The sequence below is a fragment of the Ictalurus punctatus genome, chromosome 16 (genome assembly GCF_001660625.3).
Source record: "Ictalurus punctatus breed USDA103 chromosome 16, Coco_2.0, whole genome shotgun sequence".
NCBI lineage: Eukaryota > Metazoa > Chordata > Actinopteri > Siluriformes > Ictaluridae > Ictalurus > Ictalurus punctatus.
Window position 1 is genome coordinate 25,056,979 of NC_030431.2, and position 17,411 is coordinate 25,074,389.

The 17,411-nt window shown below is 43.0% G+C and overlaps 1 protein-coding gene across 2 annotated transcripts in view; it reads left to right on the forward strand.

Annotated features, from left to right (window-relative positions):
- The window catches only part of igsf9a (immunoglobulin superfamily, member 9a), a 47,023-nt gene that overhangs the window by 12,750 nt on the left and 16,862 nt on the right, over positions 1-17,411 (forward strand). For both annotated transcript variants that reach the window (XM_017489614.3, XM_017489613.3), the window contains exons 4-6: positions 13,050-13,196; positions 15,648-15,799; positions 16,477-16,594. In XM_017489614.3, the coding sequence (XP_017345103.2) occupies positions 13,050-13,196; positions 15,648-15,799; positions 16,477-16,594 (417 nt within the window). The remainder of the gene's footprint in view (positions 1-13,049; positions 13,197-15,647; positions 15,800-16,476; positions 16,595-17,411) is intronic.

Sequence of the window (17,411 nt, forward strand, 5' to 3'; positions counted from 1 at the left end):
TCTATCTGACTCTTTCTATCTGACTCTTTCTAGCTGACTCTTTCTAACTGGCTCTTTCTAGCTGACTCTTTCTAGCTGACTCTAGCTGGCTCTTTCTAGCTGACTCTTTCTAGCTGACTCTTTCTAGCTGACTCTTTCTATCTGACTCTTTCTAACTGACTCTTTCTAGCTGACTCTTTCTAGCTGACTCTTTCTAGCTGACTCTTTCTATCTGACTCTTTCTAACTGACTCTTTCTAGCTGACTCTTTCTATCTGACTCTTTCAAGCTGGCTCTTTCTAACTGACTCTTTCTAGCTGACTCTTTCTAGCTGCTGTAACGTAAGTGAGAACATGAACTAACGTGTTTCACGGACGTTTCACAACATTAACCTTCTAACAGTCGTGTTTTATTCTTCGTGCATAAATCAGTGTAATTAATAATGAGATGTATATAAACATGAAATATTTACTTTATTAATATTTTCCTACATTACCCTGGCTCCTTTCTTCCTTCCTTCCTTCCTTCCTTTTTCTTTCCTACCTTACGCTTGCTCCTTCCTTCCTTGCTTTCTTCCTTCCTTCCTTCCTTCCTTTTATCCCCGTTTTTCTTTCCTACCTTACCTTCGCTCCTTCCTTCCTTCCTTTCTTTTTATTTATCTTGCTTTTCCCCCTTCCTTCCTTCCTTCCTTCCTTCTTTCCTTCCTTTTTTCTTTCCTACCTTACCCACGCTCCCTCCTTCCTTGCTTTCTTCCTTCCTTTTTCTTTCCTACCTTACGCTTGCTCCTTCCTTCCTTCCTTCCTTCCTTCCTTTTATACCCGTTTTTCTTTCCTACCTTACCCTCACTCCTTCCTTCCTTCCTTCCTTCCTTTCTTTTTCTTTATCTTGCTTTTCCCCCTTCCTTCCTTCCTTCCTTCCTTCCTTCCTTTTTCTTTCCTACCTTACCCTCCCTCCCTCCTTCCTTGCTTTCTTTCTTCCTTCTTTCCTTTTCCCCGTTTCTTCCCTACCTTACCTTCGCTCCTTCCTTCCTTCCCTTCTTTTTCTTTAGCTTGCTTCTCGCCCTTCCTTTCTTCTTTCCTTCCTTCCTTCCATTTCTTTCCTACCTTGCCCCCCCGCTCCTTCCTTTCTTCCTTCCTTTGTTCCTTTCTATCATACTTTAGTTCCCCCCGTTCTTTCTTCCTTCCTGCTACAGTATATATTAAGTTATAACAGGAACCATCTTGTTTCCTGGATGTTCCACAACATAACTATAATATAACTCTAAACAGACGTGTCGTCCTTTATTGAATAAAAACCGCAGTAATTTGTAAGGAGGCGTTTTATAAGAGGAGCTGCTCCGTACTAAAATAACGTTCTGCGAAGAAAAAAAAGAATTTTTTTTTTTTTTTTTTTTTACGCGATTGCGTAGAAGCATCGACGATGATCATGAGCATAAAGAAACACTCGGTGTATTTTCACCCTGGAAATATCATATTATAAATCTGTATGAGAAAGCGTCCTGGATGAAAATCCCCACTCGATAGCGTATTATTAACATTCCCAAACAAGGAAACGAAACACTTTCCTGATGTAGAACAGGAGCAGGACAAAGACGTCTGGAAGGATTTAGGATTTGGCGTCTCGTCTAACCCCGAGCTCACGTTCTGTTTGAGCAACAACAAAAGATTCCGAGGGACTTTTTCTCTCAGGTGGAGACGACTGCTGGCTTACAGGACGGTGGGATGATGATGATGATGATGATGATGATGAAGTTACATGCCCTCAGGTTATAAACCTTGTCTCAGGTGGTCTCGTGTTGCTCATTGTCGTGTGTTAGTGTTACTCCAGTCATGAAAGTAGAGTCCTTCGGGACAAAAACCGTCCCGGATGCAACGAAACCCCTCTAAAAAAAAAAACAGCACAATGCGGGAGTTTATTTATACGGATTAGACAGGAGTCCGAGCTGTAACGCACATCGCAGGTTCGTGTCGATATGTTATCGTTTCTATAGTAACAGCTCATTCGCGGGGACTTGTACGACGGACGCTTCACAGAAACGGATTTTTTAAAAGCCTGTAATCATTTTTTTTTTTTTTGTAAGGAGTCTCCAGTGTCAGCGCTTTGGTCGCAGAGCGCTTTACGCTTTGTGATTTCTCGAAAACGTGACACGATTTTTGTTATTTTTCTCAGGCGCTGTGTACACTAGTGCGTTTTCGTTTTAAAAACGCATAACCGTTGCTACGGTTACGCCGGTCGTCCACACTACTCCGGCGTTTTTCGACTCTCGTGAACGGAGACTTTCGGAAACGCCGGAGACCCCGTTTTAGTTTGAAAACCCCGGGCTCGCGTTTCAGGGTAAAACAGACCAGAACGTTTTGAAAACGAAGGCGTGGCTTCACTCACGTTCACGCCCTGATTGGGTCTTTTCCGGATCATCGCGTTTTCTTCCCTGATTCGTCAAGCCCCTACCACATGACCGTTACGCTACGTCGATCGTATACGCAACAACACGGAGACTGAACCGCGAACTTCGCCGGCTTTCTCGTCATTCTCAGCCGCCGTCGTGCGGTTCGATTCTGTATTTTATAACACTGCGGCTGCTACACGCGCAAGAGGCGAGCTACGATTAGAGCGATCGCCAACAGATCTCATTTCGAGCGGCGTAAGCCCTACACGGAACGCCGGTTTGGACTAGCAAACGACTTCCTGTTTACGCTCGTACGCGCATGCCCAGTGTTCACGACTGGTCACGTGACATGCGTTTACGGTCGTGTAGCGTGGACGGAGATCGTTTCTGAAACGCGGCGGAAACGCCAGCGTGGGCGAGGAACGTTTTCGTTTTAGAACGAAAAGGCACCAGTGTAAACAGGGCCTCGGAGCGAGAGAAAGAAAGAGAGGCTGGTGAGGGAGCGTCTATTTATAGCCGCGATAACGTAAGTGACAACAGGAGCATGACTTGTTTCTTGGATGTTCCACAAGCTTCTTCTTCTCCATCATTGTTCCTTCTCAGGGTAAAGTGTCATACCAGAATGTTGTCACACCAACACGAAATAATAATAATAATAATAAATAATAATAAACCCTTCTTAAATGATCATGCTGTAAGCTTCCGGAGCCACCATTACTGCTCATCCAGTAAATTCGCCGAAACAGGAAGTGATGTTTTTACTGCGTCGTCATGCGGTTTCGTGGCAGGTCGGTGTTTAGTATACAGAGCAGACACATGCGGGTGTTACAGAAAGGTGAGATCGGTGTCTGATGTCACAAGGTGTATGTTTTATAACACCACTTCTGTTCTCGACTCTGATTGGTCAGAAGGCATTGATTAGTTTTCTGTAACAGCACGGATTAAACAGGAGTCCCAGCTTCTAATACGTTGCGGTTTCTATAGTAACAGCTCTTCTGTGTGGCGGATCAGTCGAGGTCGGTCGAGTTTTCTATAAGGAGGCATTTATGTAATATTTATGGAGGCGTTTACGTCTCGCAGCTTTTTTTTTTCCTGCTTTTTTTCGAAACTTTTTGACTATTATTATTTCCTTCTTTCATTCCTTTCTTCTGTTCCTCCTTCCTCCCTCGCTTCTTAGGCTCTCTTTCTCTTTTTTTTTATTTTACCCTCACTCCTTCCATACTTCGTTCCAGAAATTTCTTCTTCTTTAGTTTTCTTTTCCCACCTGTTTTCTTTCATTCTTTCCTACATTGACTTCTTCCTTCCTTTCTTCCTTTTCTTTCCTACATAACCTTCGCTCCTTTCTTTCTTCCTTTCTTTAGTTTTCCTATTCCCCCTTTTCCCCCTCCATCTTTCTTTTATTTTCTTTCCTACCCTTCGCTCCTTCCTTTTCTTCCTTCCTTCCTTCCTTCCTTCCTTCCTTCCTTCCTTTCTTTCTTCCTTTTCTTTCCTACATAACCTTTGCTCCTTTCTTTCTTTCTTTAGTTTTCTTATTCTTCCTTTTTCCCCCTCCATGTTTCTTTTATTTTCTTTCCTACCCTTCGCTCCTTCCTTCCTTCCTTCCTTCCTTTCTTTCTTCCTTTTCTTTCCTACATAACCTTCGCTCCTTCCTTTCTTTCTTTCTTTCTTTCTTTAATTTTCTTATTCCTCCTTTTTCCTTCTGTTTCTTTTATTTTCTTTCCTACCCTTCGCTCCTTCCTTCCTTCCTTCCTTCCTTCCTTCCTTTTCTTTCCTACATAACCTTCGCTCCTTTCTTTCTTCCTTTCTTTAGTTTTCCTGTTCCTCCTTTTCCCCCTCCATCTTTCTTTTATTTTCTTTCCTACCATTCGCTCCTTTCCTTCCTTCCTTCCTTCCTTCCTTCCTTGCTTTAGTTTTCTTCCCCCATTTTCCTTCCTTGCTTCTTTTAGTGTCTTTAGTGTCTTTCCTCTTTCCGTCCTCTCTATCGGTGCTGTTATGTCTGGAATCGTTTTGATTGTCGTCTGTAAAGCACTTTGAGCTGCGTTTTTAACCGTGCAGACAGCGCTACATATATCCCTACGTCGGCTGGAAGTTTCGCTGGGTTTGTCTGCACAATGGAAAGCCCGCATTGTTCGTCTGCGAGTGTATTATAACAGTGCGGTTGCGGTCATTGTGCCCCAGGCTTAAGAAACACCCCCCGTGCATTGTCCATGCTTTCCCACCCAACCCCCACACGTCTGCATTGACCAAGTCCCTGCATCACATCTCTCTCTCTCTCTCTCTCTCTCTCTCTCTCTCTCTCTCTCTCTCTCTTCACAACCTGCCACTGAAGTTTCGACTCTTTTAACGTGCTATGATTCAAATTTCAAATGAAAACAAGGCCTTAAAACAGAACAATGGGAGCAAAGCCGGTGGATATTGTGGCCCGGGGTGAAACTCTACCTGCTCTCTCCCGAGCTGAAACCCGAGAGTGTGTATACGGGAAACACTTGCCGAGGCAGAGGAGGGAAGAGGCGATGGATTCCCCCGTTCAGACCCCCGGGCGGTGTAACAGAAGGTTGGCAGTAATGTGTGGAGGGACTGAGACGGGGTTTGGGACTGCACTAACGGCTTTGCCGCAGGAGATTAGCCATGAAACGCTCCAGCAGCACTGTGATGATGCGCACTGAATTATGGTCTGTGTGCGAAGCTCTTCCCGTTCCTCCTGCCGTGATCTCGCTGTCTGACAGAACCGAGAAACCTTCCCTGGGTTATTACTTCAGCTTCTCTCGGCGTACAGCACTGCTGCGGCGTCAGTGCGACACTAAACACGATAGCACTAACATGTCATCTATAGGAAATGGGCATCGGACATGAGCTGGGGAATGTAGAGCGCGATAAGCGTCTGACTTTTAACTGCTGGTGCAGAATTGATTTCTCCAGAGAACACAACAGAACGTCCTGCTGAGAAATGAGCTCAGAACTGAGCCGACTTAGAATAGTTCATAAAACTTCTTCCACATAATATCCTTCCTTCCTTCCTTCCTTCCTTCCTTCCTTAGTTTCCTTCCTTCCCTCCTTCCTTCCTTCCTTCCTTAGTTTCCTTCCTTCCTTTCTTCCTTCCTTAGTTTCCTTCCTTCCTTCCTTCCTTCCTTCCTTCCTTCCTTCCTTCCTTAGTTTCCTTCCTTCCTTCCTTCCTTCCTTAGTTTCCTTCCTTCCTTCCCTCCTTCCTTCCTTCCTTCCTTAGTTTCCTTCCTTCCTTCCTTCCTTCCTTAGTTTCCTTCCTTCCTTCCTTCCTTCCTTCCTTCCTTCCTTAGTTTCCTTCCTTCCTTCCTTCCTTCCTTCCTTCCTTAGTTTCCTTCCTTCCTTCCTTCCTTAGTTTCCTTCCTTCCTTCCTTTCTTCCTTCCTTCCTTCCTTCCTTAGTTTCCTTCCTTTCTTCCTTCCTTCCTTCCTTCCTTAGTTTCCTTCCTTCCTTCCTTCCTTAGTTTCTTTCTTTCTTTTGACTATCATTATTTCCCTCCTTCATTCCTTTCCTACACTTGTCCTATACCTTTCTCGCTTCTTTAGTATTGTTTCTTTCATTCTTCTGTTCATATGTTCATCAAAGAAACTTTCTTTCTTTCTTCCTTCCTTTCTTTCTTCCTTTCTTTCTTTCTGTCTTTCTTTCTTTATTTATTTCTTCCTTCCTTCCTTCCTTTCTTTCTTTCTTTCTTCATTCCTTCCTTTCTTTCTTTCTTTCTTTCTTTATTTCTTCCTTCCTTCCTTCCTTCCTTTCTTTATTTCTTCCTTCCTTTCTTTCTCTTTCTTTCTTTATTTATTTCTTCCTTTCTTTCTTTCTTTCTTTCTTTCTTTCTTAATTCCTTTCTTTCTTACTTCCTTTCTTTCTGTCTTTCTTTCTTTCTTTATTTATTTCTTCCTTCCTTCCTTTCTTTCCATCTTTCTTTCTTTATTTATTTATTTCTTCCTTCCTTCCTTTCTTTCTTTCTTTTTTTCTTTTTTTCTTTCTTTATTTATTTCTTCCTTCTTTTCTTTGTCTTTCTTTATTTCTTCCTTCCTTTCTTTCTGTCTTTATTTATTTATTTATTTATTTATTTATTCCTTTCTTTCTTTCTTTCTTTCTTTCTTTCCTTCTTTCTTCCTTCCTTCCTTCCTTCCTTCCTTTCTTTCTTCCTTTCTTCCTTCCTTCCTTCCTTTCTTTCTTTCTTTCTTTATTTATTTCTTCCTTCCTTTCTTTCTTCCTTTCTTTCTTTCTTTCTTTATTTATTTCTTCCTTCTTTTCTTTGTCTTTCTTTATTTCTTCCTTCCTTTCTTTCTGTCTTTATTTATTTATTTATTTATTCCTTTCTTTCTTTCTTTCTTTCTTTCTTTCTTTCTTTCTTTCCTTCTTTCTTCCTTCCTTCCTTCCTTCCTTCCTTTCTTTATTTCTTCCTTCCTTTCTTTCTTCCTTTCTTCCTTCCTTCCTTTCTTTCTTTCTTTCTTTCTTTCTTTCTTTCTTTCTTTCTTTATTTCTTCCTTCCTTCCTTTCTTCCTTCCTTCCTTCCTTCCTTCCTTCCTTCCTTCCTTCCTTCCTTTCCCCTTCTTCCTCCCTGAACAGTTTGGCTGTAGGTCAGGGAGAGTAAGAGTAGGTGATGATGAGAGGAGTGCGTGAGGGAAACATGGGGTTTGCTGTTATAGGAAAATAATCAGGAAGTGGTGTGAGGAAGCAGAAATATTAGTAATATTATTTCAGGTTGTTTTCCTCTAGCAGGACGTCCCAGAGTCTTTTATTCCTCTTATGCCACAGCAGTTTGTCAGCGATTACAATAACCTCTTATCACTACGTACGTTTTTTATCCATTTATGGTTACATGTAACGTCGTGGAACGTCCAGTTTAGGCCCAGTGCTGTTGTGTGTTTAATGACGTCACGCCTGTTAGCAAAGCACTGCAGCATGAGTTGCTCCGGGGTCACGAAACCCCTCCCCTCCCCCCATGGCACCCCTCCCCCCGGTACCTCTTCACTACCCCCACCCCCACTAAAGGTTTATAGACGTTTTTAAAATGACTAAAAAAAAAAAAAAAAAAAACACACCTTTTTTCTGGTATGAACAGGAAGTGAGTGTTGTAAACAGGAAGTGAGTGTTGTAAACAGGAAGGGAATGTTAGTTGTTTACTGTGTGTAATTTCACACCACGTTCAGCCGAACCCTCTGGATGCTCGAGTGACATAGCAACAGACTGAGTGTGTGTTTGTGCTGTGAGTATGCAGTGTGCAGTGAAGTGTGGATAATCGCTCGGCAACAGTGTGTGTGTGAGTGTGTGTGTGTGTGTGTGTGCGCGTGTGTGCGTGTGTGTTTTGAAGTGGTTCCCTACTGAATGAGGAAGCAGGTGGACACACAGATGACGCCTTTGAAAACTTTTTTACTTTGTTGACTCTGTGTGGAGTTTTTTACTGAGTTCTAACCACATCTCTAAACTTTTACCTTTACTGACCCCGCCTCCATCTCTCTCTCTCTCTCTCTCTCTCTCTCTCTCTCTCTCTCTCTCTCTCTCTCTCTCTATCTAAAAAGTTATTCCTTTTTTACTAATATGGGATTCTTTCTTTCATCCCTGCTTCTTTAGTATTCTTTTTCATACTTTTGTTCAAATATTCTTCCTTCCTTGGTTGCTTCTTTACTTTTTCTTTCTTTCTTTCTTTCTTTCTTTCTTTCTTTCTTTCTTTCTTTCTTTCTTTCCTTTACTTCTTTCTTTATTCCTTCCTTCCTTTTATTTTCTTCAATGCTTCTTTCTTTCTTTCTTTTTTCAAACTTTACTTCTCTTTTTTATTTTTTTCCTTCCTCCTTCTTTTCTTTCTTTCTTTCTTTCTTTCTTTTTTCTCTCTTTGCTTTCTTTTTTCCTTCTTTCTTTCTTTCTTTTTTCAAACTTTACTTCTCTTTTTTATTTTTTTCCTTCCTCCTTCTTTTCTTTCTTTCTTTCTTTCTTTCTTTTTTCTCTCTTTGCTTTCTTTTTTCCTTCTCTCTTTCTTTCTTCTTTACTTTTCTTTGATGCTTCTTTATTACTTTCTTTTTTCTTCCTTTACTTTTCTTTTTGGTTTCTTTTTTTCCTTCTTTACCTTTCGTTGATGCTGCTTTCTTTCTTTCTTTCTTTCTTTCTTTCTGTCACAGAATCCCTTTCCCTTTCTTTTTTCCTTTCCATTTTTTGCACCAGTCTTTATATTTCTGTTTCCATTCTCTCCATTCTCTTTACCTCTTTAATATTTCTCTCTCTCTCTCTCTCTCTCTCTCTCTCTCTCTCTCTCTCACACACACACACACACACACACACACACACACACACACACACACACACACACACGTCCTGTCCTCACTGCAGTTGGAAGATGAGTAATCCTGCTCTGAAGTCACTACCTCGCTCATGTGATTTCAGTCCTTGTCTCCATGGCAACTACATTCAAATCTCGACCACGGCTTGCACTGGTGTTTAACTCCGGATCACCGTCCGAGTCCGAGTGTGTGTGTGTGTGTGTGTGTGTGTGTGTTTATACAGAGTGTGATCTGTGCTGTGCTGTAACCTCTCAGCTGCGGGTGCTTTTACCCGGCGCTGTAGACGGGTGAAGTGGAGTAAACAGGCGTGTGCTGGAGCTCGGCGCCGCTCCTGTTGTCGCAGCGTGGACTCCACGGTGCCTTCCGGTCCTCAGGGGAGCGCGTTAATGATTAGCATCAGCACCTAGCATAAAGAAAACATCATGGCATGTGACTCAGTTCGGCACGGCACGCACGAGTCACAGCTTTAACACCGAGACGCCGTCGTGATTCACTTCTTCACCACGCGCAGGACAAAAACGCACAGGAAAGGAAACGGATCAACACAAACAAACAAACAAACAAACAAACACACAAACACACAAACAAACACACAAACATTCTGCTCCGTCCTCAGTGCTGATTATTTCCCTACAGCACACGGGTTTTATTCCTCTTCTCTCACAGCAGTTTACCATCGTTAGTTCTGTCCATCAAAGAACACCGTACTGTTTATCCATTTCCTGTTACAGTTAATGCTTTCCCTTCTTCCTGTCATCATTCCCTCCGTTCTTTCTTTCATCTTCCGTCTATTACAGAATTCTTCCTTTCCTTATTACTATTACAGAACTCCTTTCTTTCTTTCTTTCTTTCTTTCTTTCTTTCTTTCTTTCTTTCTTTCTTTCTTTCTTCCTGTCTATTACAGAACTCTTTCTTTCTTTCTTTCTTTCTTTCTTTCTGTCTATTACAGAATTCTTTCTTTCCTTATTACTATTACAGAACTCCTTTCTTTCTTTCTTTCTTTCTTTCTTTCTTTCTTTCTTTCTTCCTGTCTATTACAGAATTCTTTCTTTCTTTCTTTCTTTCTTTCTTTCTTTCCTTTTTACTATTACAGAACTCCTTTCTTTCTTTCTTTCTTTCTTTCTTTCTTTCTTTCTTCCTGTCTATTACAGAACTCTTTCTTTCTTTCTTTCTTTCTGTCTATTACAGAATTCTTTCTTTCCTTATTACTATTACAGAACTCCTTTCTTTCTTTCTTTCTTTCTTTCTTTCTTTCTTTCTTTCTTTCTTTCTTTCTTTCTTTCTTCCTGTCTATTACAGAACTCTTTCTTTCTTTCTTTCTTTCTTTCTTTCTTTCTTTCTGTCTATTACAGAATTCTTTCTTTCCTTATTACTATTACAGAACTCCTTTCTTTCTTTCTTTCTTTCTTTCTCTTTCTTTCTTTCTTTCTTTCTTTCTTTCTTTCTTTCTTCCTGTCTATTACAGAATTCTTTCTTTCTTTCTTTCTTTCTTTCTTTCTGTCTATTACAGAATTCTTTCTTTCTTTCTTTCTTTCTTTCTTTCTTTCTTTCTGTCTATTACAGAATTCTTTCTTTCTTTCATGTTTTGTGTTTAATTTCTTTATTTGTTTGTTTGTGTTCTTCTTCTTCCTTTGCCTTCTCATCTTTTTTTCAAAATTCTTTCTTTCTTTCCTTTTTATCAGATTCCTTCCTTCCAGGAAAAACCCCAGCAACGTGTAAACCCCTCTGTCCTGATGATGTCGGAAATCTCTGAAAAGTCACACATTCACCTTTGACTGTTCCGAAACTCTGACACTGGAGACTCCTTCCCTAAATGTTCAACAAATATCTCCTTACAGGAGCGGTTGCTATAGAAACAATAGCGTATTAGGATGAGCGCTTTAATATACATTTCTGTCTGCGCTGCTGTGATCGAGAACGAATCAACACCTTCTGACCAATCAGAACACCACAACCCGCACCCAGAGCTTCCAGAGAAGAAAACCTTTCTCTTCAATTTCCACCCGTTTAAAGGCCGAGAGAATAAAAGAGGCATTGAAAAGTTGCTTTCAATGAAAGAAATAGGAGAGAGACAGCGAGAGAGAGAGAGAGAGAGGGAGGGAGAGGGAGAGAGAGTGTGAGAGTAGGGGGAGTGAGATAGAGAGAGAGCGAGAGAGAGAGAGACAGCAAGAGAGAGAGAGAGAGAGAGCGTGAGAGAGAGCGAGGGAGAGAGAGTGTGAGAGTAGGGGGAGTGAGAGATAGAGAGAGAGACAGCGAGAGAGAGCGTGAGAGAGAGAGCGAGAGAGAGAGAGAGAGAGACAGTGAGAGAGAGGGAGAGAGGGAGGGAGAGAGAGTGTGAGAGTAGGGGGAGTGAGAGAGAGAGAGCGTGAGAGAGAGCGAGGGAGGGAGAGTGTGAGAGTAGGGGGAGTGAGAGAGAGAGAGAGAGGGAGAGAGAGAGAGAGAGAGCGTGAGAGAGAGCGAGGGAGAGAGAGTGTGAGAGTAGGGGGAGTGAGAGAGAGAGAGAGAGAGGGAGAGAGAGAGAGAGAGAGCGTGAGAGAGAGCGAGGGAGAGAGAGTGTGAGAGTAGGGGGAGTGAGAGAGAGAGAGAGAGAGGGAGAGAGCGTGAGAGAGAGCGAGGGAGAGAGAGGGAGGGAGAGTGTGAGAGTAGGGGGAGTGAGAGATAGAGAGAGAGACAGCGAGAGAGAGCGTGAGAGAGAGAGAGAGAGAGAGAGGGAGAGAGAGAGAGACAGTGAGCACAGCCACTCCAGGGTGTAGTCACCTGGCAACTGCGTGATTGAATTTCAGAGCCTGCAGAAGTGTGTGTGTGTGTGTGTGTGTGTGTGTGTGTGTGTGTGTGTGTTTTGAAATGTGCTTTATTGCGGTGCTTTTATGTGCTGAGTCATAAACCCGTGCGGATGGTAGGGAATGTATTTGATATAATGTACCTGAGTAATTTGCAGCACACTGCCTCACCCGCCTCACCCACCTCACCCGCCTCACCTGCCTCAACTAACATAACACACTGCACCCTCATCCCTTTCTCCAACACACCCCTTCATCTCATCTTCAAAGGAAGAATTCGGCCAAAAATAAACCGCACGCAATGCAGCGCCGATGCTGAATCCGGCCGACCGGGCGGGGTGTGTGTGGTTCTGCAGGAGCTTCGGTCCGCCGCCGACGTCACTCACACACACCCAGAACAGATCGTTACTTCTTTCTTCATTTTCTCCTTCCTCCTTTTCCTACATGACTTTTTTTATCCTTTCTCTTCTTCTCTTCTTCCTTCCTTCCGTCACGGAATCCCCTTCTGTACGTCCTTCCCTTTTTCTCTTCTCTTCTTTGTCTTATCATTCTTGTGTCCCTTCTTTTCCCATCTTAACCTTTTTTTCCTTCCTTCCATCCTTTCCCTAAATTATTTCCCTTCCTTTCCTCCATACTTCCGTTCCTCGTTCCTCCCTTCTTTCCCTAAATGAGTTCCCTTCCTTCATTCCATCCTTCGCTTCATTCCTTCTTCCTTCCTCCCTTCTTTCTAAAGATTATTTTCCCTCCATTCTGTACCTCCTTCCCTCTTTCCCGTTCAGTTCTCTTTCTTATCTTTCTTTTCTTCCTTCTTTCCTTTTGTCCTTCTATCCATCCTTTCATCTTCTTTCCCTAAATTATTTCCCGTACTTCCCTTCCTCGTTCCTTCCTCCCCCCCCCCCCCTCCGTTCTTTCCCGAAGTGAATTCCCTTCCTTCGTTCCAGCCTCTGCTTCTTTCCTTCTTCCATCCCTCCTTCTTTCTCAATATCACCGCATTTCCCGTCCTTTCCTTCTCGTCTGCCTTCGTTCCTTTCCTTAACTGTTTTTCTCATCCCTTCATCCCTTCATCTCTTATTTTCCTAAATGATCGATCCCTTCCTCCCTTCGTTCGAAACGTTCTGTTCCTCCCTTTCCCTCTCTCCTTCCTTCATTCCTTTCCTTACCGTGAATCAATCCCCTTCCTTCCTTCCTTCCTTCCTTCCTTCTATACTTCCTTTCCTTTATTCTGTTGTCTTACCTTTAAAAAAAAAAAAAAAAAAAAAAAAATCTCTTATTTTCCTTCCTTGCTTCCCGATCCGTTCCCTCTTCTTCCCCTAAATAATTTTCTTTCCTTTCTTTGTTCCCCTTATACCCCCCCCCCCTCTCTTTCGTTCCATCACTCACTTCATCCCTTCTTCCTTCCCGCCTTCTTCCTGACTTCCTATATTGGCTATAAGGGGAAGTTTCAACTTTTTCCTTTTGAACGTATGAGAAATTTAAAAGCAGTTTAAGGTTCTCTGAAAGTTCTCCTATCGGTTCTACATAAAATGTTTACACGCCCCCAGAACCTCCTGTGTGCTCGATAGAACGTACTTCTCTCAGAGGGCGTGGAAAGAGATCCGCTGTAACAGTCGTCCTTTGACCTTTTCCAGGCCGGGTGTCTCTTTCCGAGGGGACGGCTCTGAGGGTGATGGATCTCGTCCTGGAGGATGAGGGCTGGTACGAGTGTCGCATCCTTCTGCTGGACAAATCCTCGGAGGAGACGCGTAACGGCAGCTGGATGCTGCTCTCGGTCACAGGTGAGCGGAAAAACACACACAATAGCGTTGTGTTAGTAGCACGATGCTTTTGTTATCACACACACACACACACACACGTGGGTATTTATTCCTCCTGTGCACCTGTAAGATACGCAGATAGTAAACGAGCGCCGGATCGCTCAACTCGTTCGTCCTGTCTACGTGCCGCCGTGCGACAGTGGTGACGCGTTAGTTTCCCCGCTGTATTGTGCAATCTCATCACGCTTAAAAAAAAAAAAAAAATGCTCCATTCTGAGCGCTTGTTTTTCCGGATTTCCGAGCACGGGTTAATCCGGTTTGTTTATCTGAAAAGCCTGCGTTCGGACCTCTGTTCCGTACGGTGATGACGATTCGTGGAGCGCCTCGGATAAATCATAGGTTTATTACGTACGAGATTACATATGAACACATGGAGATGTTAACCCGATTGAGACGATGCTCTGATTAAGAGACGAGCATGTAAACAGACCTTAATCCGATTAAAGTCGCACTCGGAGTAAACACGAACGGAATTAAGACGTGTGGAGTATTTCCTGTTTTGGTCGCATTATCGGAGTGCGTTGCAGACACGTACGCGCCTTAGTCGTCGTGCGAGTTTTCACCGCATTGTGCGACGGGACGCGATCGCCCACGGCAGCGCTCGACCGTTTGACGGCGAACGAGAGAGCACGGCCGCGTCCCAAACCGCGTACTTACCTACTACGGTATATAGTAGGAGAAATACATGTATCTCGGCTACTATACGGTAGGTAAGTACGCGGTTTGAGACGCAGCCCACGGCTTCAAGCAGTCGTCTGTTTGCACGTACGGCGCGACAAATAATTAACTGCACTCGAAGCGTCCGTAAAATTAAACATGAAACACCCAAAACTGTATACGGGACCATAACGAAGACCAACTGTACGTCGATACGTGAAATTCTGGAAGGGACGTCGTACGGCGTTGCGCGGGGACGTAATGACGTGTGCCGTTAATCGCTCTGTGTTCTATAACACGTAACACGGGAACATGAAAGGAATATTCTAAAAGCGACTCATGTAAACACCTTCATCAGAATTTCGTCTTATTCGGAATAAGGTCGATAGTTAGATTACCGCCGTCCGGGTAAACGTAGTCGTAGTGTGTGCCTTTAATTCACGTCCTTACACATGCACTCTTCAGGGGGGGAAAAAAAAAAGCTCTAAAAGTCTCTCGAAATCACAAAGCATGACACACGTGAAGGACGTCTCCGAGTTATATAAACTCTAAACGTGATCACCAGACTGGAAAACTGGCGTGTTTTCAGAAGCTGTCTAAGCTGAGGAGAGCTCAGACGCCTGAGGGCTTTACTTTAACCTCAGGTGCACAAGTTTGGAGACGAGAAGTCTATTATGCTATTGAGCCCACGGGGGAAATTGCGTAATACACGGAGAGAGAATACGTGTGTGTGTGTAACATCTAGCGTCTAATTCTCAGAGGAAACACCGACCTGCAGGCTGATGTCTGTGAATAACAGCTTCATTAGCAGCAGTAGTAGTGATTCGGTGATCGTGGTGAGATTTGGCCATTATAATTCCTTATAGTTTATCATATTTCAACACTGAATCTAATAAATCTAAGGAAACAATCTCTCTCTCTCTCTCTCTCTCTCTCTCTCTCTCTCTCTCTCTCTCTAGTGCAGTTTCTTTCCTGAGAGGCTGCGTTTTGCTCTTAAATAAGTAACAGGGTCGAGTTTTTTAGCATGGAATTAGCATACTCACAAAATGCTGTTGACTAGCATTCACGTTAATGGTATTAGGGCATTAAGGACAACAACTGACGTGAAATTGTTTCTGGAACTTGTTTAGTGAGTGATTTACTTCCAATCTATAATTTGTGTATTAGTTTCCTTAATATCCAGATGAAATATCGCTGAAAAGAAAAAAGAAAGAAAACAGAACTGACTAGAAACCCGCGTCGCTTGTACCGTAGGTTGTCTCTTGCGGACATGTAGAGGCCGCTACTGTTGTCGCTTGTGGGCGTGGCCTGTACAGCATTTAAAAAAAGATTCTGCAGCCCACTGTGCGATTTACGTGCATGAGTGTTTAAAACATATTTAAGTTTGATTTACGTGTTAAGTGCTAGGCTTCATATTAGCTTTGCTTTCGGATTCTGTAGATTAGCGAAACTAGCAAGCTAACTTCCTTCCGAGCTTTATTTCTCTTAGTAACGTCTCATAAAAAGTCCAGGGGGTAGAGTCAGGGACGGATTATGAGACCCTTGGCACAGACCCAAAAGGCTAGGTTAGGGGTTTAAGGTTATAGGTGGAGCCGGATCAGGTCTAGCTCCACCTCCTGGTTCTTTCTGTCTGCAGCGAGGACGTAATCTCGATTTGATCTTTTTGTGATGACGATGATGAGGAAGAGGATTTATTGTCCTGAGTCGTTATTTATAAATTTCTCAAAGTATTTACTGGTTTATTTGTACTTTCAGCCCCGCCTGTGTTCAGCGAAACTCCGCCCTCAATCAACGAAGCCTTCTTCGGCAGACCAATCACCTTCAAGTGTGTTGCCCACGGCAACCCATCTCCCACCATCGAGTGGTATAAAGACAGAGTTCTAATGACCCAGACCAGCGATGTGATGGTGAGATGTATCTATGAGTTTTAACATGGTGGAGAAAAACTTGAATTGATGTACTACTTTTTTTGTCGTCCATCTTGTGTAGCTGTGCTGCGGAATCTGCCTGAACGGCCGCGTATGGATCGCGTATCATTAGCAAGGAAGCGAAAGCCGACGTTATGTTTCTGAATCACACGTGCAGCTGTATATAGAGGGAGAATAATAACGGGCCTAACAGAGAACCTTGCTGGACGCCATAATGGCGGAATACTTTCCTTTAATGCTAACAAAGCAGTAGCGGTCAGTCAAGAAAGATCTAAATACACAAGAACGTCTGTATAAAATGACGGTGTTTTCAGACGTCTTGGGAATCTCGGACAGCTGCCCTTTAAATCTGCCGTTGTTTCTCATCAAGTCTAAACATTACATTATTTCCTAGAATAAAGCCCAGAGAAGTTCTTTTTCTCAGCCCAGAAGATGAAAAGCGAGAAAGTGTTAACCATCCAAAGAACCTTTACACAAGAAACATGTCAAATGCTTGTGATTGTGTACATTAATAGCATCGTGACATTTGTGACTTGCATCATTGGTTTTCATTTTCCTCTCCACCAAAGTTTCCATGTATGTTCTCCTCCCTTCCTGTTGTCCCCTCCCATCATCCTGACCCCTCTCTCTCGCTCTCTCGCTCGCTCTCTCTAAAGGTCCTGAATGGGAGTCTGACTTTCTCTTCTGTAAGCAGAGAGGCAGCAGGAGGTTACCAGTGCCAAGCCTCTAACAGCGAGGGAAATGAGATTCACACCATGCAGCTCAGGGTCATAGGTCAGCTCCTATACTATGCCTCCCCCTCTATTAGACCTTCAGTTGTCTAGAACAAGTTGTGAACTTATACAGCTCTCTAGCTCACATGTTGAGAGAACAGATTCACTTGGCTCACCACTAGAGTTGCGCTTGTGTGACCAATCCCTAATCATCATTATTCACAGTGTCCAATCACTGATCACCATTATTCCCAATGTCCAATCACTGTTGACCATTATTCCCAACGCCCAATCACTGATCAGCATTATTCGCAATGTCCAATCACTGATCATCATTATTCCCAACGTCCAATCACTGATCATCATTATTCCCAACGTCCAATCACTGATGACCATTATTCCCAACGGCCAGTCACTGATCATCATTATTCCCAACGTCCAATCACTGATGACCATTATTCCCAACGGCCAGTCACTGATCACCATTATTCCCAACGTCCAATCACTGATGACCATTATTCCCAACGGCCAGTCACTGATCACCATTATTCCCAACGTCCAATCACTGATGACCATTATTCCCAACGCCCAATCACTGATCAGCATTATTCGCAACGTCCAATCACTGATCATCATTATTCCCAACGTCCAATCACTGATCGCCATTATTCCCAACGTCCAATCACTGATCGCCATTATTCCCAGCGTCCAGTCACTGATCACCGTTATTTCCAGTGTCCAATCATTAATGACTGTTGTTTGTCTTTTCTATATATATATTCTATATATTATTCTTCATGATCTATTATTTTCTATTCTGATAAACCTTGATTATAGTCAAAGAATCTTTAGAAAATCCTGCTTCTTCACGTAACACA